Source organism: Pezoporus wallicus, unplaced genomic scaffold, assembly GCF_028554395.1.
Source record: "Pezoporus wallicus isolate ANWC-B61680 ecotype Strahan unplaced genomic scaffold, APGP_CSIRO_Pwel_v1 contig_2, whole genome shotgun sequence".
NCBI lineage: Eukaryota > Metazoa > Chordata > Aves > Psittaciformes > Psittacidae > Pezoporus > Pezoporus wallicus.
The window spans coordinates 823,312-849,519 of NW_026639478.1; the positions used below are offsets into that span (position 1 = coordinate 823,312).

General features: G+C 46.3%; 1 protein-coding gene across 1 annotated transcript in view; it reads left to right on the forward strand.

The window, feature by feature from the left end:
* Positions 1-11,377: 11,377 nt before the first annotated feature.
* Positions 11,378-26,208, forward strand: part of RIPOR2 (RHO family interacting cell polarization regulator 2) — a 64,548-nt gene continuing 49,717 nt past the window's right edge. The window contains 1 exon segment of the mRNA XM_057414708.1: positions 11,378-11,630. Coding sequence (XP_057270691.1) covers positions 11,567-11,630 — 64 coding nt within the window. The 5' untranslated portion in view covers positions 11,378-11,566.

The window sequence follows — 26,208 nt, forward strand, 5'->3', positions numbered from 1 at the left end:
TTCCATACCACAGCACGTCATGCCCAGGATGTAACTGGGAGTTAGCCGGAAGGGCTGGGAGACTGCAGGGTTGGAGGAGGTATCGGTCGGAGCTTGGTCGGGCTTGGGGGGCGAGTTATCGGTCAGCGGGTGGTGAGGTGTTGTATTCTCTTCCCTTGTTATTTCCTTTATCATTATTATCATTGGTGGTAGCAGTAGTGATTTGTGTTATACCTTAGTTACTAAACTGTTCTTATCTCAACCCGTGGGAGTTGCATTCTTTTGATTCTCCTCTCCGTCCCTCCGAGAGCAGGGGGAGGGCAAGAAAGGGGGGGAAGTGAGCGAACGAATTACCTGACTGGGTTTAAACCACGACACAGCTCTTGCAGTAGTCCTCTCCACCAGCATGGATCAGCCACTGAGGAGCATGTGTCTCTGCCTCAGATGGGTTTGCTCTGCTCATTGGGCTGTGGAGCAAGCAACAGAGGAGTGAGAGCTCATCCACAGCCAGGTCTGAAAGGTGGAGCCCAGTGTTGCTCTGCCTTCCCTATTCTCAGAAAAGAGGACTTGAGCAAGCAAGGGTTCCTCACCCCTGCTTGCTCAAGCTCACTAGGGTCAGGCACAGTCATTTGGCTGCGGCTGAGGGTGAGAATGAGATGAAGAAACTGGAGAGCATGTGCTAAAAGCTCAGTGTATTGCTGTTCTGGTAGCTCCTGAGAGGAAGAATAGCACTTAAGAAAGTAAAACCTGCAAACTCATAGGGCTGGGTCAGACCTTTTGTTGCTGTTATGCTTAATGTATTTTGTGATCCTCCTACACTCAGCTACTTTCTTCTTAATCTTGACCAGAAAAGTCAACTTCAGATTTGGTGATTCATTCCACAAGTCATTGCATCTTCTCAAATGCAAACTACTCTAAAGGCCTAATCACAGGCTTATTGCCTGCCTCAAAAGTTTAGTTTTGGCCTTGAAAATGGAAACAGCCTTATTCAGGCACACTTACAGAGCTAGTCCTGCAAGCCCGTTGGTGATGGATTGTTAACCTAACTGCTAACAGAGGGAATTTCATTAGAACCTTCAAGACAAGACCTTTTGCCTTGTTTTAATTGGTCCTGAGTCTCCAGACCCAGCGCAGGGACAAGTAGGCACTCTGGGAAGGACTGTTTGGATGAGTTGGCGTTAAGCAGTGTCCCAGACTCGTGGGGCACAGAGAGAAGGAAAAGAACAAGGCTGTCAGTCCGACAAGGCACTTGGAGGTCAAATGTCAACAAACATGAAGAAATTAAGATATCTTTATAGAGATATCTCTAGAGATTTTGGTTTCCCTTGTGTGAGGAGGCTCACAGGCATTTCCTTCCCAACTCAATCTTCCCTGCCTTCCCCAGTGACATCCTCCCTATATGGTGATGCCTCACCTTGTCTGCTCTATTCATCATCTGCAGGTTGGAGGAGCGAACTTGTTGGGTGGAAATAACATTTCTTGGCTGCTAAGAGAAAGAAAAAGTTATCATTTGCTCTTATGAAGGAAAACACAGCACAAGCAAAGGCCTTGGATTCACTCTTTATTCAAGATATATCAGCTCATGAGCATATACAGGTTTGGTTCATGGCCAGCTACATAGGCCTGGCTGTGTTTCAGCCGGGGGGCTTTGCCTGCTCTCCCTGCACAGAGGAGATGTGCAGTGCTGGAGGAGATCACCCCACATTTCCCACAGCAGCCTCCGGTTTCACAAACAGCTTCCCAGGCGCTGCTGGCCACACCTGAAAACACTAACATAAATTTGTCTGGCTAGCATCCTTCTTTAGCCTCTTCTAAGTCTGAAGTTTACCAGAAAACTTGCCAGCAAGATTCAGAGACCAGACTGAGATTAATTTAAAATTTGGCCGACAAAAGAAGGCTCAGACAGAGCCAGCGCTGCACTGAATATGTCATCAGCTGCCTTTCTTCTCTACTCGGCTCCAAAAGACAGTCTCTCTACTTCAAACGGGCAGCCTTCATTTTCCATCTTTCTCAGATGTTTTTGAGCAACCTAGTTTCACTGGAGAACAGTCCACGGGGGTTGGGGCTTTCTTACTTAGGAAATGTGAGACCTTCTGGGCATCGACTGCCAGCAGAGTGCCAGTCACCAAAAGTAGGAGGTTTTGGACAGTTACCAAAGCTGCTGCGGAGGCAATTCTCCACAGGGAGGAGAAAAGTTCAGAAACTGTTCTCAGCCAGCTTGGTGTACCCTTGCGAAAAGGAAACGGTCTTCCTACGTGTCAGTTTTGACACCGCCATCCTGTTTCTTGCCTGTATTTCAGCATGCTAATTGCTTGGAAAGGTGGGGGGTAAAAGATCTTATACTTAGATTTTCATGTAGGTGTGGTTGCTAAGATGCACGATGAAAAATATAATTAACCTTTTTTCTTTTGACTTTGAATGTTATCCCCATCCTGGCCAGCCTCTGCAGAGGAGCAGGGAGGAGGGGTACCATCGGTGCCTCCCACCAGCCCATGGAGGGCAGGGTGCTGTGATAGGGGGCAGCCACCTGGTTAGAGGTAGGGAGAGGTTTCCTCTGGGGCTTTGCCTTCTGATGGCAAAGGTGAGCTGCTGCACGCTTTGCAGTGTCTGCTGCTGTCCACCAAGCCGGCTCATAGCCAGGCTCCTCCATCCCTGCCACCCTACCCAAACGGTAGCATCTCTCTGCCTATCTCCACAGCTAGAGGGGCAGCATGAAGTCAAATTGAGATAGAATATACACACACCCCCCAAGCTTTTTCACAGGCTGTGCACTCTCCATGCAGAGAGCATGAAATAGGGCATGCAAGTGTGTCTTCCACAATAGCTTCTTGGTCACACACTGCAGGTCACTGCTTTGCTATCACCGATTTCTCATCAAATCTGCAATAGTGAAGCCTGTACTGAGGCTGTTAGATAAAGCACAGCATCTTTCTGAACTAGAACAAAGAGTCTGCCCATATGGGTATGCTAGTTTGTTTCTGGTTTTCCTTTTGGCCAGCCTATGTTATTTTCTATCAGCCATGACTATTATTTCTGAACTGCCTTTAGTGTAGAATACTTAATGTCATGAACACTTGTGCTTCAGCAGACTGAGCCATTTTTTGCTTACTTTGAAAAGCAAACTCCTTGATCCATCACTGTTTAGGAGAGCCACTCACTAACCTCAATCTGTGTGTGTGGTGGTCTCTACACAAGAGTTAAACTTGTTAGGAAAAGAAAATTCAGGAGATGCAAACAGCAAAAAAATAATTGCATGAAGTGCCACATTTTGCTGAAACTCTTGCTGCTATTTTTACTTTCCTGTGTTGTACCGCTCTCTCTGAAGTAGCTCTCTCAGCAAACAAGGCCAGGATGAAAGACGGGCTGATTAACAAAATCAGGGCTTCTGAAGCACTGATGCAGTGGGTGGTGATCTTCCCCTGGGCCAGCTAAGTGTTAGTGCAGCAATGCAGAAGGAGGGAACCAAACTCCTTGCCAGTGGAAGGCTTTAGGTACATTTTATGAGTGAAATTTGTTCAGGATACCATGGTCAACAGCAGCCAGTTTATGTACATCCCTCATGTAAAGGTGGAAAAGCTGCTCTTCACTTCCCATCTTAAACCACTATACCTTGGTGGGGTAGGGAATTGCAGGAGCATGTAAATATTTGCAGGGATTTCCTCATTTTAAGATACTCTACAAATAATACCATTGCTTGTCCACCCAGCTGGCAGAATTTCTTCCTGGAAGATATGGAAGTGGCTCTTCACTTCCTTCTTTTGATGGGGCTCAAATCCACACCCCTTCTTTTGACCCTATATGCTTTTCAGGGGAGGGAGAAGTGTTACTCTGCAGTTAAAAGCAGCCAAACCCACAAATGTCAAATCGGTCTGCTGTGGCCATTGCACTGTTTCTGAGCTGTTACTCACTTCAGCGAGCTGCAGAAAGTGAGACATTGTGCTAAAAAAATATGAATTATAAAAATCCTCCTTTCCGCCCTACTTTGTAGGAGTAAAAATGGAGCAATCCCTCCAGGAGAGCTATTACCAGCCCGGTGCGGGTCCAGCCCCTGCGCATGCCCTGTACTGCTTGCTCAAGAAGGAAGCCAAACAGGGTGGGGATCCCTTGCAACGAGGTTTCCTTTACCACAGGTTCCGTTCTCAGCTATACTTCTATTATACAGCTTCAGAAAAAGGAGAAGCAAATCCTGCTGTTGCAATTATTCAGAGAACTCAATCCCAGGGTGGCACTGATGTACCAGGAGGTTGCACATACAAAGTGGGGACATTTTTCACAAGACATTCTCAAGAAGCTGCCCAAAAGCAAGAACAGAATAGGCCTGCCTCAACTTCACAACCTTCTTGTCCTTAACAAATAAATTCTTCTTTGCTGTCACACACCAAACAGGCAATATAAGAGAGCTTTTCCATCTTTTAGAGACATCCGTTTGTTTTTCTAACACAAAGATGCTCCAGTTTTAAAACAACTGTGCCACGGCCACCTGCAGTGACTGGATTGGAACACACTACTGGGGAAGGATCAAAAGCTTGAATGTTGGCATTGCCACTAAGTCTGGGTTTAAGTGCTCTGATTCCCTGGCACATTGGTACCAGGTGTGAGTGACACATGGCCTGAGAGAGCACCTAAGTCAGGAACCAGTATCAGCAAAGGTTTGATGGAAACCAGGCTGGGCTAGATACCAAAGTACCTCACTAGTGTCTCCAGCCTGTGGTGAAGCTGGTGCCATACCAGCTTTGCAGTTGCCTATTTGAGCAAGACTGAAGTAACACTTTCCTGCTAAACAAAGGTTTAGGGCTGTTCCAGCTCTTGCAAATACAGAGTCTAGCAGAGAAAGCCCTGCCAGAGACAACCTGTGGCGTTCATGCTCTCTCTGTAATGGAGTTTGGAAGCAAAGGCATGGCCTCAATTTCATACTTCTGCCTGGAACATTATCTGTGGCAGCCCCTGTTAAGTGGTGCTCTGTAAGAGAGCCACAAAATCATGCTAAATAGTGATTCACAGCATTTTATGTACTGATAAAAGGAATGCATTGTGGGCAAGGGAAAATACTGAGACTTGACAGTGTCCTGGTGCTGGAAGTGTCTAAGTCAGACAGCCTCAGAGAAATGTTTGCATACTCCTTTTGCAGCTGCCCGAGGCAGGGTCTGAGACATCTCACAACTGCGGCTCCCCATCTTACCCACAGTTTCTGGGAATATAGGAGAATGTCTTCAGAAATTCCTTTGTCAGAGAAAACCCCCCACATTGTCTTGCAAAATGCCTGGGGTCGATACTGTCAAAAGCCATCTCACAGCAGCAGAATAAGCACTGTGCTGGTTGGAACTGGAAGAAACAGAAAAGACTAGGGGAGAAGGCCAGCTCCTCACTCCTTCCAATAGCTGGTGAAACTGGAAACAAGGCGTACACAATGAAGAGCAGCAAAGGTTCTAAAATGGAATAGTCTACAGGCAGAGCTAATTTAACATGTAGCAAGGACATTCATCTACAGGCAGCATTTGTTTGACAGTGTGACCTGGGAGTCTACAGTAAATAACCCGGGGCTTTCACTCCATTTCTATTAGTCTTCCTAAAAGGAAAGAAAAGGAACTCCATATATTTATGGAAATATTACTGAAATATTGCTAGGAATCAACTTGTGGCATACTTTGCCTAGGATTGAAAACACAGAGCTGAACAATGAGATGAGTTTCTTCCCTGTACTTCCTCCAACACCCAGGAAAACTACTCTTGGGGGAAAAAAAGTTTGATTAACAGATGCAATGGTGAAGAAAATGCAGAAGGTCTTGTGGCTTTGGCATTGGCATTAGAATATTGTATAGACCTCTTTGGTCAATTTTAGAATTCGATCAAGTTGGTTAAAAGTTTATATAAATGATGTGTAACATAAGGTTTTGATGTTTAGCAGGATTGAGCATATTTGTTGGTTGTGTTGGGGATAGCATCAGCTAGTTTGCATGTTATGGTCTGCAGACTACTTCTTTTTAACAATTTATCAGAACAATCTGAAATACATCTGAGAGAAACCCATGGGGTTTAGTCATCAAAGGGTGAAAAATTCATCATCTCTTCCTTGTTGATGACAATGACCTCTCTGGGTCATAGAGGAGTAGGTGTGAAAATAATTAGGAAGAAAGAATGAAGGCAAAACCAACCAGACACAAAGATTTATACAGGAGGAGAGAGACAGTAGGGATACATAAATTGGCTGAAACAGCAAAGATATTCCCATCCCAGCCAATAGCCACTGGAATGTGCTGGACCCCTCAAGCAGTGTGAGAACTTAGCACTCAGCTAAATGTCACCAAGAAATAAACCTAACAAGTAGAAATCCAGCATTACTCAATAGCTGCTCTAGCAAAATAACACTGAGCCTAACCTCAACAGATCCCTTACTCCCACCGCCTTTCCCTAAGGCAGGGTCAACTATTCTTATATTATTCCCAATAGCTACTTGACTAGTCTGCTCTTTAAAATCTTTATGGATGCTTTATAAGTTAAAGCAGCACTCTGATTCACTCAGCACTGACTCACCCAAGCACTCACTTTTGCTGCTTCACTGCCTTGACTGTTGGAAAGGTTTTTTCCTAACTTGCTTCTTCCTAGTTTGAGTTTGCTGATTTTCTTCCTAATTTGATTCTTTCATTCTGCAGTCTAAGTCTATGACTTCTTGTGCACCACAGAGGTGAAGAAGAAGGATTGATGGCTGTTCTTATCTCCCTTATTCATTTTGTCTCCCTCAAATGAAGTTGTTCTGGTTCCCCCTATCTTTTTCTCCATTTCGTTTTCTAGCCCTCTGAGCAGTCTGGTCCATCCCCTCAGCACTGTCACCAAACAGCCTCTATTCTCCTTGAACTGAGATGCCTGAAAGCCATGTGCTGCCTCTGCAGAAGCCTTGCTAAGCCCAACCACAGTGACTGAATTGCTTTGTGCCTCTGCTTTTGATCACACCTGATGGCAAGGTGCCTGCTATTTTCAGGCGTTATTGCTGAGCCCCCTTTGGCTGCTCCCAGCCTCCTTTCTAAAATGTCACAGTTAAGAAGCCATTCCTCAGCCTGCATTTATGAGGTTGATTATTCTTGCTTGAGCATAGTATTTCACAGCTTGTTTTCTTGGATTTAGTTTTTTCCAGACCACTTCTCCAGTTTTTCAATATTAGCTTGAATTTTCATTCTGTCCTTGTACGCTCCTTGTCAGTCCGGTATCTGTAATTGTAATGAGTGTGATCATATCCATTCTATCATCTAGGATATTAAATGATATGTTGAATAATACCAGATCCATCCTTGCAAAATTGCACTTGACCATTTTTTTCTCTTTTGATAATGAATCACTGGGAACTACTCACTAAGTACAATTTTCAAGATTATATTCATTCTCTAGGGGTTTCATCAGGGTGGTTTTCTTCCTCCCTTTTACTAAACTACCATTTTGCTATGAGAAAGTGATTATTTATTTTTGTAGTCCAAATGATACTGGAATGCAAAATGGCTCTCAGATGAAGAAGAAGAAAACCAAAGTCACCTTTGATGGGCCTAGTGGGATGTGCTAGATGCAGTGGCACACCTGAATGGATACACATACAACTCACTTCCAGGTTATATGAAGGGTTCACTGATCACAAAAGGGCAGGGAACATGAAGGAAGACGGTAGGCAGCAACAACACAGGCTGTGATTCCTGCTCACTGTGATGTGCGTGTCTGATGGGGTATTGAGTACGGGGCTGTGCTTGGACCTCCCTCCAGGCTCCCAAACCAAGGTGTCCAAGATGGACATTGACACCAGCTGGGCTAGGCAAACCAGCCTGTGGTTCTTCAGCCACCTGGCACAAGAGTGCAGTTTTCCCTGAGGCCAATTCATACATTCACCATCTAATTCAATACGGGGGTCCTCAGGAACCACTGTCCTCTCTGCTGGGTGAGTGGTTCCTGGATCCAGCCCTTTTATCAGCACACATACGTGGTGTCTATTTTATAGGCTCATGAAGATTTGTGCATAGGGCTCCTAAGGTCTGTGAAGTTGTGTTGAGTGAGTCATGTCCTCTACTGGCCTGGCCTGCTGACTCTTCTCCCAGACAGAAAGAGGGAGAATTTCTCCCAAGTTTTCTCTGGAATTGAATATCCCTTTTTTTTTTTTTTTTTTAGGGAAAAAAGTGCAAAAAGGCTCGAGAGTTGGCAATGAAAAAATTGTACTAAGCTCAGTCAGTGACTGACACAGACTGTCTAAATATAACCTAAGTCCCTGGAGTCCCTGTAACTTGCAAATGAGTTAACAACTAAAGTTATTGCAGCACCATCCGTCGGGTTTCTGAGGAGGATGTTTACCGGGAGAACTGAAACTGCAGCAATATCCAGAGTAAAACTTTCAGAAGGGCTTAAAATCCATGTGAACATTCCCTTTTCCCAAACTGACCACTAACTGACGTCAACCACCTTTTCCTATATCCCTCTTCATACTGTCTCCATCTTGGGGTCATCTGCTCTTCCTTTAGCTCATTTTTCCCTCGTTTTCCATGTAGGTTATTCCCCCATATGCAATCTTCACCCTCAAAGTAACCCCAGAACAAAGCAGAACATTGACTAACCCTCTGACAAACAACTTTCTGTGTCGTGGGAATCCTCCTTGTGCTGGAGCAGGAGACATGAATAGGGCAGAAGCTGTTTAAGACACCTCCCTTCTGCACCAGCATAGCAGGGCATACAAGGGCCAACTCATCTCTCCTGCTGCATGTGGAGGTGCTGGTAATTTAAGGTAGGGATGAATTAAAACAACCCCATCCAGACTGCTAAATGGCACAAGTTTTCACGCTTCTTTTTCATTAAGGATGTCTTTGCTTTTAGTCCTGTATCTGAAGATAAAACATCAGAACACTTGATTTTTTCTCCTGGGTCAGAAATTCTAATAGACTAAGTTGCAGGGTAAGAAGAGTAAAGTTGGGGTGATTTAAAGGAGCTGTCTCTTGCTTGATCCGCCCTTGTTTTTGACACTTCCCTGGTCTACCCACTTTTTGTTGACAGGTTTTTAGAGGATGGGTGGTGGCTTTTTCTGAGAGCAACATCCGATGTGGTTACATGAAAAACACACACGTGAGAGCTTTGCCTTGACTGCAAGATTGATTTGGGACTTTTCTGGTGTGAAGTAGGGCTTCACTAGCCAACAGGTGAAAAGTTACTGTGCTTTGGAGCAGCTCAACAAGAACAAGACAAAGTACTTCTTGTGGGTACAGAGGGGAATAAAGAAGCTGAGATGCCACAAAATAAAGCAGGGAGGAAGCTACATTGTTAGGCTGGATGGCTAAGATCAGGAAATGGCAAAGACAGGGGCATGCAAACTGACACAGCAAACATGCTTCCACAAATGCAAAGATGGAGCAGGAAGAAGGAGGGTCAGGGCATCCACTTGAAGTAGGCTGCTTTTGTCTGTTAACTTATCCTTTCTCAAGGAAAAGTGCAGCCCGTTCCCTTAGGGGACAGGTTTGGAATATCTCATGCTGAGAACAATGTAGGTGAGGCTGCCGTCAAGGGACGATGTGGCAAATGGGAACGAATAGACTCCTCTTTGTGCATCTGCAGTGGAGGCTGAGTCATTACCATTCATCACCAGCCTGACTGGTGTGTTCATTCTGGTGACAGTTGTTTTCGGGAGAGAGGACAGCTTTTGATGCCTTTTAATTCCTGAAAATAAAAGAAAAAAGGGCTGTCAAGGTAACAGGCATCCAGAGAGGCTGACTGAAAACAGCGGGTAGGGAAATAACTTCAAGTCCCAGGGAAATGTGGGACAAAAGGGAGCTGCCGCAATAACCAGGACAACATAGCCCGCTCCATCGTGTTTCTGAAAGAGCAGTAAATGGCTAAAACTGCCCATGCCCAATTTACAAATGAGCTCAAATTGCAAGACAACACAGTGAAGTTAGCATTGCTGTTGCAGCATATTCCTTCCAGGTTTCTTCCTGCTAGGCTGTTTGTCTGTTTTGAGTCATTCAAGTCTGCATGTGTAGTATTGCTCATCTTACAACTTACTCAAATCAAGCCCAAAAAACTTCCACAGCAGGAACTGTGAAGCCTCTTCTGGCCCACACCAATCCTCAGGGGCTGACATGCTCCACAGTACCCTAGGGCAGTTCAGCCATTGACTTTACAGGGGCTCAAGATTTCTCTCACCCATCTCCTGCTGTTTTAAGGAAATGATATTGGTCACAGCTGCCCATTGCCCGGAGCAGCTCTTGCAGGGAAGTTTTGGCTCTAAAGCCTGGGCTGGGGTTAGGTCAGGTGCTCCAAATGGACCTGTCCCATCTTCTGGCTTGTCTTCTCCATCTGGACTAGTCCAAGTGCACTGCCTAGGAAACCAGCTGTCTCCATTTCCAGCCCTGCAGTAACCCACTGCTTGAGCTTTAAAAAACAAACCATAATGATTGGAGATGAGCTCATTATATCTGCTTGTGACTCATGTACGGGAAGCTGTAACGAACACCTCTGCTGTGCTGGGAATCTCATTTTCAAGGGTGTGGCAACACATGCAATTACTAGACTGATTAATCAAAACTTGGTACAGGTTTACTGTCATTACACCCTAACTTCTGATAACAGAAATGTGAGGGACTGGCAGTGTTAGGCCCCACACCTGTATGTGCACACACATGTACACGAATACCCGAGTGCTTTGATGAAGTCAGCAGGTCTGTGCAAGGCTCATACACTCCCTGAAGCCCAAATATATTTTTGTGCAAGTTTAGAGTACATTAGTCTGTAGGCAAGGTCCTCTCATAAACTGGGAGACCTGGCAGGAAGGATTCAACTTGCTTTATAAGTTCAGGAAACACAGAGACTGAATGGACCAGTGTGATACAGAATTAGAGTGACAACAATACTCAAATAATATACCTATTACTGACAGACAGCAAGTTCTAATTTGATGTTCTTCTGTTGTTCACCTGATCATCAGGAAGGTCCTTTAGTTTGGTAACACACTGAGGATGGTGTCTCGGGAAAGCCTAACTGCAAGAATTACATCCCTGCTAGTGCATCTGCCCATGGGACAGTTCGTGTCACCTAGGGCTTTCCAGCTTGTTCATGTGTCCATTGCCACAGGTCACCTCAGTGGGGGTGAGAATGCACTGTCATTGCTGCCACGCTAAATGAGAAAAAGACCATGGACACATGGGACTGAGAGAGCCCCAGGGGGTTACTTGGGTCAAACTGTCCCTGGGGTGAAAGTGAGCTGCTCTGCAGGACCAAGTTGTTCCCAGCCTCTGCCACCAAAAAGGATTCGCATTCATATGCGAAACCCCTGCACCCCAGGGTGACAGAGCTCCTGCTGTGACATTTGTGTGACAGGGCAGGGTGCATTTTGTGCCCATCTCTGCTCTCAGTATCAGTATCGGCTTCTCAGCAGTAAGGACACCCCACCTCAAAACCCATCATAAAAACAAGAAGCTTTACTCGTATGAATGAGGCTATTTTCGTAAGTGCGGATGCGGAAGTTGTTACCACCAAAATGTTTAGGGAACCGGTGAAAGGAAACAGTCAAGCTGTAGCATAGGAACCAGTTCAAGCACTTGGCTCTGGCTGCTCCCTGAGCTGCATCCTTGCCATGATGCAGCACACCCAAGAAGATCTGGCTGCACCCGGGGAAGAAGATGATGTCTTTGGGGAAGGTAAAGTCATCTTTTTTTAAATTAATCCTTCTCCTGCTCAGACTAGAGACCGGTTTCTAGCCTGGGCGGTATTTCTTGGGTAAATCTGAAGTTGTCTGTGGGCTCCAAGGTCACAGGGTGACCAGACTTTCTTTTTCTCCTAAGAGAATGGAGAACAAAAGCACCCTAGATACAATAAAAATAACTTTCACACTGTTTCAGCAGCTTGCTTCCTTAGCAAGGGGGTTACTGCTGATGAAGATAGCTGGGGGAACACCAAATGTGTTTTCCACAGTGGCTGCACTGTGCAAAGTAGCGTTGGGCATTCACCACAGGTGCAGCTGTCACTAAAGTAGTAGAAGCTCTTTATAGGGGCTAAAGGTGACTTTCTGCTTAAATTACCAGAGCAAAATTAGCCTCCTCTTCTCTGACTGCCACAATGCAGGGCACAAAGCTGGCACTGTAGTTTGTTATCCCTAAAACTGCTTTGCTGTAGCTTGATTCCTCACTGCTAGCATCCCAAGTCACTGGTTACATGTGTACCAAGTGATCTCAGGTCAAAACAGCAGAGACGCAGATAAGAGGACCCTGAGGAGGAAGAAGAATCTGGCCCACGGTATCTAATTTCTGCTGCTAGCTGCTGCCCTTTGCACTTGAGCAGGGGCTGGGGGAAGAACTTGCTCATGCAAATCTTCTCCCGGCCCCCAGCCCTCTGCAGTTTCCAAGGGAGTTGAAGGCACAAAGAGCTGCCTGGATCTGCTCCAAAGACTGTGAACCTTTAAACTCACTTTCAGCACAGCTTCAGCAAACCTCATTTAAACAAAGCTCAGCTGCGGTTGGTATGGAAAACTTAGCAATGAATAGTGCCAAATCAAGTTATCTGTGTCCCAGTGAAAGGCATCAGCACAGAAAAGAAAGCAGTTTCAATGATGTACTGTCTGTACTCAAATACATTTCTCACGTCTATATGCCCCCACTCCTCACACTGTGTCTCAGACTGGGCTCAGAAGGGCAATGGATTTGAAGAAAGGAGACATCAGATCATTTGCATTCAGGAAAAAACCCTGATAGTTCAGGGAAGACATGGGGAAATGCCAGTGGGCAAATCAACTGGCAATGAAAGTACCCTGTTGCATTCCCTGCATCCTGCTCTTATGCAGGTGGATGCTGCTTCCCAGGATCACCAGCTGTGTGCTCTGACTCAATATGGACATTTTCAAGTGCTCTGAAGAGCCAGTGGGATTTAGGCTTCGTTGCTGTTTCTGAAACCTCTAGCCTATGTTCTTAATCAGAAATGTAGGAGGGAAGGAGGGGAATTGTGCAGGTTATTCGACATTTATATTGTGTTATCTGAAGGGAAAGACACAGTACTTAAGAAATCCTTTCCAGCCTCTCAACTAAGTTGTTTCTGGCAGGGCTGATCCAGCAACAGCTGGAGGAGGCTGGCTTATCAAAGCAGGAACATTTTAGAAACCTCTCCATGACCCTGCTTGGAGCAGGAGGTTGGACTACATCACCTCCTGAGCTTCCTTCCCACCTGGGTTATCCTACACGCCTAGGAGTTGGTGACAGACTCTTCAAGTCATCTGTGTGTAACTGGGAACACATCTACCCCAGCTGCTCTCTTGGCCAGAGGGTCTGTTGGCTTCCAAACCTGCCAGCTGGAAAGCCCGGACAACACAGGCACAGTGCTAGCCTTCCCCTTCAGCCCCTCTCCTCTCTCTTGAGCGGGTTAGCAGGAAAACATTCACTCTTGGCTGCTATTTCTGGAGTGCTGTTGACCCTGGACAACCCAGTGCTCTTCCCCAAGCTGGGTGGGATCCGAGAGGGGAGGAGCAGAGCCTGTTTCAGTCACCCTGCTCACGCTGCAGAGACCTAGGAGCCAGCCAAAACTGAGTGTGAGATTTCCAGGCCAGATGGAGGCATTTGTCAGGTGCTGAACTGCAGCTCAGTGCAGACCACAGCTCATAGGGCATGGGCTGAGGGTTTTTGTTCTCCACATCTGGCTTGGTTTGGAAAGCGGTGATGACAGATCTCCCATCCACCTTTTTAGCTTCTCTCAATGCTTAGCTACTCTCACAGTTAAAGATAGCCATTATCTTTTTTCTTCAAGTGCTGATTTGTTCTAGGTTTTTTGGAGTTTGTTGCCTTCTTGCCCAGGAGAGCAAGGAACTCACTATTGCTTGTACATATAAATGTCTCATATAACTATCCACAGACTGTATTCATACCACTCTTACCCTTTGCCATTGTGCCATCTTAATATTCAGTTTAAAGTTGCCTTTTAGGTCACTGACATGAAAAGAGTTAAATCCCATAGGGACAGAATCAATCTGTGCAGGTCCTCACTAGAAACTGGCATCCCTGATGATTCCTCAGCTGGGTTACATCTGTCATTCAGACTTGTTCTGAGGCCCTTCAGCATTTCCCAAATTGATCTAATCCTTTTTAAGCTTCTTGAATAAGATCTCATGCACTATCAAGTCTTACTTCTTATAGAAGTCAAATTACACTGTCAATAAAATGGGCAGGGACACCAGCCACAAGACCAGATTGCTCAAAGCCCCGTCCAACCTGGCCCTGAACACTGCTAGGGATGGGGTATTTTGCTTATATGACTCCTACATAACTTACTCTGTAACAAGGCCAGGACCATTGCGTCATCATTGATAATTGCGCCATTTTTATCTGCTTATGCTCCAGTAGCATGTGTTTTCCTTATTGTACCTATTTACCTTATTGAAATCCCAAGTCACGGAGCTTCGTGTGGCAACATATGCTGCACATATCTTCCTGAAAAATCAGGCTGACTCTTGCAGCAGGTATTCAAAGCTTGAAAATGTTCATCCTCAAAGAAAATACTTTAGCCAATGTTCTTGTTTTCTAATATCAACCTTGCACTTACATTATGCTACCCTCTTTCAAAGGATCTGCAGAGAATTTGCAAAATGACTGTGCTTAGGTTCAGTGAAGTACAGCTCCCTCTTCTCTACATCATTTTCATCGTTTCACAGAGCACAGCTGTAGTATGCAAATGTTTTGAGAAGGAACCATTTCAGCCTCTGGAAAGTATAGGCAGTGACACGTTTTGTTTCTTTTACGGCCTTACTCAATATGTTAATTCAAGGCAAGTGACATCAATTAGTTTTACACCTTTGTTCAGTCAAAACACCTGCTTTGAGGAAAATGCTTAGTTTTCAGTGACTCCAAGTGCCTGAGATTCGGAAGTTACAGAAATTGCCTCCACTAGCACAAGGCTTCCCCTCATCACTGTAGCCAAACAGGCGTGGGTTTTCTTTGGGTCTGTCTAAGCTGAGGAGCCAGCAAGGCTCCTGCAGCTCCCATGCCCAGGGAGGGAGGGAGATTTGGGCATGCGTCAGCTCTCTTGGCAGACCTTGGTCTCCTGGGAGGAGAGCTGAATGCACACATGGAGGCATGATGCCACCACCCCAGCACAGCCTCTGACTGGGTCCAGGGTTTTGGCACAGCAAGAGCTGCCGGATCAACTCAGACGTATGTGTGCACAGAGTTTGCAAGCACTCAGCAAACACAGGTAGCATATGGGTCCAGGCATTTCTTTAGCAGTGATCAGCATATCCAAACCGAGAATGCACAGGAGAAATAGAAGTTAGACTGTGATTTATTGCAGATTGTTTCATAGAGCTGTTCCACACTGACCTCTCCTCATGTCTCCCCTTCCCACCTCCTCTATGTGCCCATTAGCTGGACCCATGATAACTGTCACCTGCCTCTCAGGCCAGAGCCAACACAAAATCCCATCCATGTTTCCGAAACATGGGGGAAAAAAGCAAAGCTGTCTTTTTCATAATGTCCAATAACAAGTGTGTGCTCCAGTTCAGTTGACCAAAGCTCCCCTTGAGATGGTGCAATGCACAGAGTCCCAGGGTCTTCTCCTTGCCCAGGACTGATGTGCTGCCATGGCACACAGCTGCACTCCAGCCTGCCACAGAACAGCAGAACAGTAGCTGCATCAAACTTTAAAAGTGTGCTTCAGAAATGTACCAGATGCCTTTACATCCTTGTACAGCCTACCTGCCCTTTTTAAGAGAGAAAGAGTTTTAGCTCTGGGGTTTGGGATCAGCTTTGAGGCTTAGCTGAAATGAAAGGTAGCTGCTGTTCATGGTTATGTGTACTGCCTGGTGTATTGTAACATCACTGCTCATGTTAGAGAAAAATGAGGATAAAGTCTTGGATGTTAACTTAAAGTTGAGACATGCTTTTTTGTTCAGCAACAATTCAGGTTAAGCAACCTTTCTCTTCCCCTAAAGCAATACAAGACTATGCTTTCCTCATACATACAGCTGCAGTGACATGTCTGAAAGTCATTCAGGGAGATCAATGTCATAGCTTGTCCATGACCCACTGGCCCAAGCTTCTTTCTATGCTGTAGCTAGCAAGCCATTCACCCACCATGGCGAGCCCTGCTCTGGTGAGGACCAGTCCAGGTACGTCTTCCCCCCACAGAGCACATCAAACTGATGCAACTTTAAACAAATCATGTCTTCTAAGGATATCCATGAGTATATATCAGTATGCTATTCCACTGAATGTCTGTCTTAGAGATATACAGAGATGCTATTTTTCCTGTTTCCAGCTCAGAGTTTGACATGTCCGCTTTTTCCAGCATATGAGTGCCTAATATCTGAGAAGGCTGTAGTAAAGGCGAGCAGATTTGCAATGTATTAAGCATGGGAGCGTTTCCTCCCTGACTGCTGGGAGACTACGTATCATTGTCCTGAAAATGCTTACAGGTCCCACCAGCCCCACTTGTCCTTTCAGCTTATCTCATGCTCCCGGAAATGGAGAACACATGTGCCATAGTCACTGCAATCCAGGGAAGAGAAGTCCCATCACTGCATCACCAAGGCAACAGTGCCTGCTTTAACCAGATAGATAGATCATAGTAAGAGTTATTTGGCCTACAAACTCAGATTGAAACACCTTTCTCCAAAAATATGGGCAGACCTACTTAATGTGTAGGAAGAGGATGGCATGGAGAAAATGGAGCTCTCTTAGGGAGCATTTATTCCCGTTTACACTAAATGCTTTGCTCACCTACTTCTCACAGCTGCTTCTTTTGGTTGTGGCCCATGGGCAGATACAGAGTTATGCAGATGGGTGAGAGGGCTTTCTGTGGTCAGAGGAGTCAGTGCGAGATGCCCATCCCCACCCTGGGTGCATCAACCAACCCGCAGTGCTCTGGCCTTCCTGCACTTCCAGCTGTCCTGGGCAGCTGGAGGGCTATTTTTAACAGGCCATTGTGCTCTGTAGCTGAAGAAGAAATGCTTAAGTCCTTGAGGCCCAGAACTGAAAAGGATTGAAAGGAGAGACACTTTCTGCTTTGTTGTCTCCTTATTTTTTAATTAAAGATCTTTGATCTTTCAGTTGTTTCCTTCTCCATGTCTTGAAGGTAACTTGTTTGGTTCGTATTCGTCAGAATATTTCTAAATCACTCACAATAACAACAGTGAAGGAGAAAAACAGGTCAAATAAACAAGTGGCATTTAACCAGCCCTCAGAGAAAAGAGGAAGGTATGTACAAGCCAGAGGGAAACCACTGATCAGGTGTGCTCATGCCACCTTCTAAGCTTGCAAAACAAGTGTCCCACCAAAAGCTACAACAAAATTGCCTTCCTTTTCACCCATTTTCCCCCTCCTGTGTTTAGATGGTGTCTCTACAAAGCTCTGTGAAACAAGCTTTTTGTCGCCCAGCCCCATCATGAAAGTCACAAAATAGATGTGTCTTGGCTAACATGAGCTGATGGCGTAAACAGCTTCACCCCTTTAACAATTCGAGGCACAGCTCAGCTGCCTCTGAAATGAGCTTCCCCTGCCTGGATGCTAAAACCAAAGCCTTGTGGTTGGTGTACCAAGGGTGTGACAGTCACAGAACAGCCGGGGCAGGAAGTGCAGAGTTAAAAGGCGAAGAGTGAAAACGGTCAGAGAACATGTGTTAGAGACAGAGGGGAAAGTAGTTGAGCACTTGACTTGTCACAGAGGTTGATGGTGGGATGATTCCCACATGGTAGGATTTCTCCTACATCTCAGCATGGCGTGGGGGGAATGAGGGGTGCTGTCAGGCCCCACGGAATTTTTGGCTTGATCTGACATCTAAGAGCAGGGAGATGGTTTGAAGAGGGGTCCCACTGTGGCAGCCACTTAAGCAATCCTTCCACACTGCTGAAATTCCTAGTTCAACCCAGAGACATTGAGCTAAGGGGGGTAGGTATATATGTGTGCATTTGCACACCCCAAAAAAAGATTGGGTGGGGAGGGTGCAGGAAAGCATTTATGCTGTGAGGAGCCACGGATATTCCTGCGTCGTTGGCAACTGGACAACAGGTGAAGCAAAACCACTGTGGAAATGCTGAGCACAATAGGCTTAGTGCTGCATAACTCATGGGGGCTGACACTGGCTTCCTCTGGTTTAATTGCAGAGTCTGGGAATCGGAAATTTCAGGCACCTAGAGCTTGGAAGTGATGCCTAGGGTTCAAACAGTTGGTAAAAAGATGGAAAGACAAAAAGCGAGGTGTAAAGAAAGGAAGGTACAGTGAGAGGCACATAGCCAGAGTGAGAAAATAAAGAGAGATTTTGGAGAAAGTTCCACTGCGACCCAGCCCCTGAATGAACAAATGACAAACACTTAAGTCCATAATCCCAGGTGAAATAACCACCCTGGGAAGCAAAACCCAAAACTGCTCAAAAACTCAGACAAGGGCTTGCAACACCTCCCCTTTCATCATGCCAGGCTGCTCCCCAGGCCAGCCCTGCCTTCCTGCCCACCATGTGCCCAGCCTGAGGGGAAGTCACCCACAGCAACAAGCTTTTGTGCAAGTGATCCTCTCTTCATGCCGTGCAATACTGGAGTGAAAAACCCTCTGGGCTCCCCTGAGGAGTGTGCCTATGGTCCGGGAATGGCAGTGGCCCAGCAGCCATCCAGGAGCTTCCCTGGAGGTGTGTCAGAACCACCTGCAGCAGAAAAGAGGGGGACAGCCTCTCTGAGGGGATGGCTTTACGAATATATTGCCATTATCATAGGCATTAAGTTTTCAAGGACTCCTGCAGAATGCTCTTGGAGATGAAATCTTCCATCTTTGCCCTACAGCTCTCTGAAGTTTGTGATTAAGATGCCAGAGGCTAACGATGCTGGCCAGCCTTCAGGCTCTATGGCATAAAGGGAGCTTCATTCACATCTTTCTCACTTTGTGATAGCTCAGGGCAGTGAAAAAGTTCTGCTGTGAACATGGATGTAACCCACGGGCACTATGTTCATTTTAGCAGGGTGGTTATGCCTGTGTAGAAGTGCAGTTTGCCAACTGGGAGCTCCCTGTAAGTTTTGGACTCCCACTCACTGCGTTTTCTCACTCGAGAAGGAAGAAGAAAAAGATAGGACAGGGCCCAGGTAATGCCATGAAAATAACAGAGGTAGCACTGAGTAGATAAGTCATTTTTCTGTCTCAAATGTCACCAGCAGACCAGGGGTCACTGGAGTTTCCTAATGGTGGTGATGTAAAGAGCAGACTGAGAACAGCCTGCTTCCTCTAGGGAACCCCTGAGTTCTAGAGTGCCATCTGGATAATCAGTCTGATCTATGAACTGAATGATTTGGGGAGTCTGGGTAACATCAGGACTGAAGGACTGGGCCATAATACTCAGCCTTCACACTGAACTAACAGATTTCCTTCTCTTGAGTGCCTCAGGGAAAAGAGGAATTTTACAGATGCAGATAGATTTGAGGCTAGATAGCATCTCTGAGATCCTCCTACAAACATGTGCAAGGGGTGCCACACTAGCAATACTAGCATAATTTAACAAGTGAGTCACTTTTGTTATTGAGAGGGGTAGGAATGTTGAAAAGGGTCCATAGAAAAATATTGTCAAAGCAGAATGAAGGCAGAGGAGGAGCAGAACCCTCCAGCACTGCTGAGCTCAGCTCTGGAGTTGGATGGCTATAGCTTTGTTTTGATTTTCCCATGGAAGAGCAGGCAGCTCGGGAGGTCCTGATCTGCTCTGCCTCTTCAGTCACTCTGGGGAGCTTCCTGCCCATTCTATTCCTGATGCCTGCTGTGAGCCAAGGAAGGGTTAGCTTAATCAGCAACACCAGCCACTGCTTAGTGCCAAGCTGTTGTCATTAATCACTTCAAAAACCACTGCTCTGAAAATAGTACCCGGGGTCAGATGTTGAAAAGCTGACATAGTTTAATCAGCGTCATTTAACCTTAGCCACAAAGCCAGACCACACCCCTAAGAAAACACTATTTCTTTGCTTTAAATTACATATTATTTGTCATTTTTTAATTCAATTCCACTCACATCCCTAGTGACATGGTACAAAAAGCTGCTTTTCATCTTTTCTAGAGGAAACAACCGCTGCGAGTGGTTAAATACTTCCATGTTAAGGCAAGCTGGACCAATGAGCAACCTATATTCCCCCAAGAGACGCATAGGGATACTGGCCTGCGGGTTTGATCACGAGCCTCTCCATGCCGTAGATCCACTCCCTCTCCTTTGGAATCTCAGTCCAAATATTTGGCAGATGCACTTGGGGCTCATTATGTTACAGAGGCAGCGTATTCATTGCGCTCCCCCGAATGGCATTTCATGTGCGCTGCACTTGTTTTATATTTGCTATATTTAAGCCACAGAAATATGCGGTGATGAGGAAAAGAGGGCTGTGGTGGTATCTTGGAGGCTGGAAGGGGATGAAAATGATTTCTCAAAGCTGCAGCGCGCTGTGCAGAACTGTGGCCCAGGAGAAAGGAAGAGGGGCTTGGTCAGCCCAGGTCACTGGCCACACTGAGGAACTGGCTGGGCCTCCTATACTGCTGTCCATCCGGAAATGATTTCGGGGCAGCTCTGGTTTTATACTAGTGTAACTGAGGGTGGAAATTGCTTGGAGCCTTTTCCCCAGAGGACTCTTCCTGGGTTTCTGTTATGAATCCACTACACTGGGAACATGCAGGAGTACAGGTGTGCAGCACTGCAGGCTTCATGCATGGCACTTGATTTTGAAGCTTGTCTGGCATGATTTGCTCTGTTCCCTCCACCCCAGCCTTTGTATCCTTCTCCTACCTGACCATCATTTTCCCCAGACCATATTCTTCATCCCTGCAGCTCCTTGTGTTTTTGCCATGACCTGTGGGACACACTTTGCTGGAGGAAGGCAAAGGCTGTCCTTACACTGCTGCTGGAGGGCACAGCAAGGCAGGCCGAAGCCCTGGGTGCCCCAGCCTGCTCTTTCAGTCATGGAACTAGGATGACTTTGGTAGTTGATAACATGTCCTACCCTGTTTGGCCCCATATAATACCTGTCCTTCATGATCCCTTGTCCTTCCAGGTCAATCGCCTACTTCATAGCCTGGGGTGGATGAGTATGGGGCTGGCCCAGCCATGCCTGGGACTGCTAACCAGAGAGTGGTTGAGCATGTGCAAGAAAGGCTTTCTTCTCCTCTGCGCTTCAGACCTTGTCCCAGATTTACAAGTGCAGGTGAGGCTGCAAAAGAAGTGAAAATGGGCTGAGCCTACATTTTAACTAGAGCCCTGATGTCACTAGCAAGTTTCAGCAACAGGTCTGGTAACTTGGGTAGAGATGGCATCAAACCCTACGAGACTCCCAAACACAGTGGGGAATTCAGCCCGCTGCTGTGATGGAAAAAGAAATCTGGGGCAGGGAGCCAGGTTTGGGCACTTGAGAGCCAAGAAACAGGAAAGAGCCAAGAGATTACGTAAAGATTCAAGACAATCCCAACAAGGAAGCTGGGATCAGATCAACTTTCTGTCTACAAAGCCGGATCCTTTCCTGGAAACAGTCTAACAGTGCCTTCTTGATCTTATGCATGCTGGCGGTACTGGGAAAGGCAGCCCCAAGCAGGTATCTCCCATGCTGCAGACCTTTGGGAAGCACTGCATTCCACTCTCCGCACTCCTCTGGACAAGGTGGTAAAGAGGGTTTCAAGTCTGTCCAGCAGCAGAACTTGAAGCCAGCCCATTGCCAACAGCATGGAAGAGGTGGTCTGACAGTTGCGCTCCCAAAAAGCAGGCCAACAGCACCATACCTGTCGCTTCAGATCTCTGATCACTACCATAGCTTTGATCATTGCATTGCATAGCTGACTTCCAGCTGTCCTGGAAAGCAAAAATAAGTTTCTAGCATTTTTCTGTGTGCCTTAATTAGAAAACAAGGAATGCTTTTCAAAACCAAGAGAGAGGGGGAAATAAGGCTAGAACTGCAGCACTAGACATGCCATCCACACACTTGGTGTGCACTTAAGAGCGGCTCAGCGGCCTTGGTTGCTAAGCAGTCTGAGAAACTGGAATGCGCTGCTCCCTGCAGCCCTCCACGAACACTGCCACCCAAAATCTGCCTGAAAAAGGCATTGAGGGTGATTTTGAAATACGGACAGTTCTGGCGGGTGGGGGGGGAAAGCAATCAGTGGCTCCTTCCTCCTGCTCCCCCAAGTTATACACATGTGGGCAGGTAGGCTGTATGCTTGTGCAAATGCCTCCCAAAGTTAAGTTGTTATCTTCAAATGCTGCCAGAGGCACAGGTCATCAGTGGGAAGTGTTCTTGCTCTAAAGGCAGCTATCTCAGTTCAGCACAAATGCAGCAAGGTAGACCAAAGAAGAGATAAAGGAAGGATTACCTATGGAAAGCATTATCTTTTGCAGTACATGAAAGGCTAAAGGCAATTCCCCTTTATGTCCCTGGCCCTCTCTCTGCACGCATAGCTGTTCCTTGGTATATCAATTGTGTCCTGACCACCATGCCACAGGGCAAAACCACTGCATTATACTTCAGTTTTTCTCAAAGATCCGGCTGTGCTGAGCATCTGGCCAGAAGTCCCAAAAGGTTGAATCTGCTCCTGAATAACTGCAGAAGATCATCTCAAGTAGCTTTTCCCACAAAACGCCCCAAGAGCAGCAGGTGGAAAGCTTTACAGAAGCAACAGCAAGAGAAATGCGGAACTTGAGAGAGCAGCAACACAGTGATGGGAAGTAAAAAGGTGGAAATGGTTGCACAGTGGTTAGAGGATGTCAGCAGTGAAAAACAAGTGGAGATCAAAGTCTTTTAGAAGGAGAGTAAGAAGTGTTACAGGATGATGATGAGTGCAAGCCAGATGTGCTGGGCAGGCTCAGCTGACAGAGAAGGGGGTCAACCCAAAGGGCAGCACAGGCAAGGTGTAGCAGGAAAGTTGTGGCAACACTTTAATGTGTTTAGCTGGAAAGAGTAACAGTGAACTTGTGTATGCTTAGAAAGTTAAAGCTCATGTCTTGCCCAGGTTGCTCACGGCAGACGTCAGGCTCTTGTCTTTTACCTCTCCCCTAAGAGCCTTTCCAAATGATGGTTCTGGCACCTGCTGTGCTTCCCACACTCAAATGTGATCACTCACCTCCTTTTTTTGGATCACGGTCCCCAAATAAGAGTGCTCAGGCTTGCTACCTGTGTTCACACAGTGTGATACCTGCTGGAGACGTCTTGTGGGGCATTCATCAGAGATAGGAAGATGCCATGCATTTCCAGGCACACCGTTATCAGCAGGAGAGTTACGTAGAAACAGCAAAGAAACGTTACAACAGAAAAAGCTCCGATACAGATTGCCTTCCTTAAAAGCTAAGGCAGGCCTGACCTATCTCAGACATCCAAAGCTCAAAGCCATTTTCTGCCCGCCTATCCCCCCACCTCCTTTGGCTGATCCAAACATGCTGATGGGAGACCTCCGTGTGAATTGCTATCTGCATGGTCTGCTGAGTATTGACACCAATCCTTGCTTGCAGGTGAAAGAATCCAGGCCTAGGCTAAGTCTTTGTATCTGCATAACAGGCATACACCCCACTATCAGCAGGGAAATTGCACCGACATCCCACATTTTCACAGGGGTGTTCATAGAATCCTCCCACAGAGTATCTTATGTGGGAAAAAGGGTTTCCCCCAGACCTGTGTCCAGACTGCCGGGTCCTGCTCCCTCTTTCCAGGTTTCTCTAGGTATGTCTGCAATGGACATGCGAGCCAGGAGCTCTCCTGGCTTTGCTGAGTTGATGGATTTAGTGGGCTGGAGCCTGGAGGGTGATGGGAAAAGTGAAGTACTTCTCATTATATCCACCCCCTGGAGCAATGTGTAACTGATGCATATCAGCCAGAAAATCCTGCTCAGCCCTTGCAAGAAGCCTTCCGGGTGCCTGGGAGGAGCAGACCGTTTAGGTATTCTCAGACTATAATCTCTTCATTCATAATCCTGATTTACGATTTGGCCTGGGAGCAAAGGCTAATGGCAAAGAAAGTGCCCCGGCAAAGCTCAGCAGGTAATTTAGGAACTCTGGCTTAGTTGTCTCAAGTATAATGTGGGGTTACCATTGCTGAGAATCAGTGTTTGTGAAGGTGCACAGGAGCTGGCAAGGAGGTGGAAGTGCAGCATAATTGGCAATTACTGGTTTGGAAAGGTCACTGTTTTCTGGAGACAAAGCTCAAATCAGCTGTTGTCACTTAGAAATTTCACTGGGGACATTCATGCTGACCTATTTTTAACATAACAGCAGATTACACTGTAATACAGTGAATAATTCATAGGAGTAGTAGCATGATCACAGCCACAATACAACGGCAGCTCCGGTTCCTGCCTAATTACTGAGGGAGGCAGAGCTCTCTGGCATTTTCCACCGAATTAGCAAAACAAGACACACGTGGAATGACTGACCCTGAGCCTTTCAAAAGCATGTGCGTCAGGATGAATACATGTTCCGGAAGGACTAAGTGGGACAGAGATTTTATCTAGAGCATCTGCAAGTCTACTCAATCTCCCAGCAGTTTCGGCAAGCTGCAGCACTGGAAGCAGGGAAGAGGGAATGTGTGCAGGGTTTGGGGTGACAAAGAGGAGGAAACTAGCTTTCTGTGTTTGTTATGCAAAACTACAATGAGAAATCAAGAGAAATAAGCTCATACATCCCTAGCACATGTATTTGCATAGGGTAGAGAATATTTCCTTGAAAGAGGAGGCTGTAAATGAATGAGGTATTTGCATCTGCAACCTTAAGTTCAAAAACTCTTCCTCAAGATACCAAAAGGGCCAGAGGGAATTTGTGACATGGGTTATATGATAAAGTAATTGCCAAGAACTACTGTAGGAGGCTCAAGATTGGAGCAGGATGCTGCAATTAGTATATAACACTGAAAACATTTAATAAATTAACCAGGCTTCCACAGTGAGATCTGCCACCCCCTAAAAGGCTGAAATGGACTCAAAAGCATATTAAGTATGCATGATGAGACATTTATAGCTTTCAGCATTGCCACAAATATTCCGTCTCCTCTTCCCCTGGCATTCCACAGCCTGAGCCTCACAGCTGCTTTGTCCAGAAAGCAGCTTCTCTGTCTTGACCTCACAGTTCACATCCTGTGTGAAACCCATGAAATGGGGAGTAGTCAATCCCATCAGAGACATGGAAAGGTCACCCTAAACATCTCACCTTGGAGCTACAGCAGTAGCATTGTGGTGGCAGCGGTAGAGAAGTGTCTGCCTCTGGAAATGCACCGCTGGGATTGCTGTAAAGCCCATCTGAACTCAGAATCCTTTGGGAATAGCTTGTAGGCCCCAGAGTTCTGCACACCAGTGTGAAGAGCAGCATCTTTTTCTGCTTTTATATAATCTGGAGTTGTTTTCTCTCATTTCTACTGCTTAAGGGTACTGGGTGCTGTTTATTTTCAGCATACAATATAAATAACACAGGTTCATTACTGCTGCTGAAAATCACTCCAGATCAGGTGAAATTAGCAGCTTGGATTTTTATTCATTGAGGGTTTGGGTTTTTTCCATGTATAATGCTCTGTGAAAGCCCAGCTCTCTTTCGTTGTTGTGATTTCCTAAACTTCCTCATACTGCGTCATCCTCTGTGTGACAGGTCTTCAAGCTCCATGAAAAACATACCTTGAGAAAGGGTGAGTCTACCTATCCTGACCCAAATGGGCAAAGATAAAGATACAGGAATATCGGGATGGTATCAATATTGCCCCCTTGAGCCACCATCTAAATTGTATCTATTTACCAACTGCACAGACCTACCAGGGATTCCCCCCCCGTTATAGTAAATAGGACTATACATTTTGGAAGGAAGACTGGACTTGAAGAAAACACCCCAGAATCTCTGGGAAAATGCTGCATTCCTACCTTTTTTTCCTTTCTGGGGTAACAGAGGGAAGATACTCAAAGAAAGATGCTCAAAGGAAGAAACGTAAGGTCCATTACCTGCAATGTTCTATCATTTACAGTCACCTTTAATTGCCGTCGTTAGCCCTCCCAATATCCACATTTAGAGTCTGCTTTCGCACACACTACTGAGGGCAACTGGCCTCGGGAAAGCGGAGCTGCGGGAGCCTGTTCCCCCACCATTCCCTGCGGAAGGATCAGCGTGGTATATGCGCCGGGATCAGAGGGCTTTTGCGGATGTTCCACCTTCGGGGCAAACCGCCTGAGAGGCAGCAAGCGTCGAATGACAAGATGGAAGAGCCGCGCGGACGCTCCCAACAGAGGTGCAGAGCCGCCAGCTCCGCCTCTTGCCAGCCGGGAAGAGATTGGTGGGGGGGGA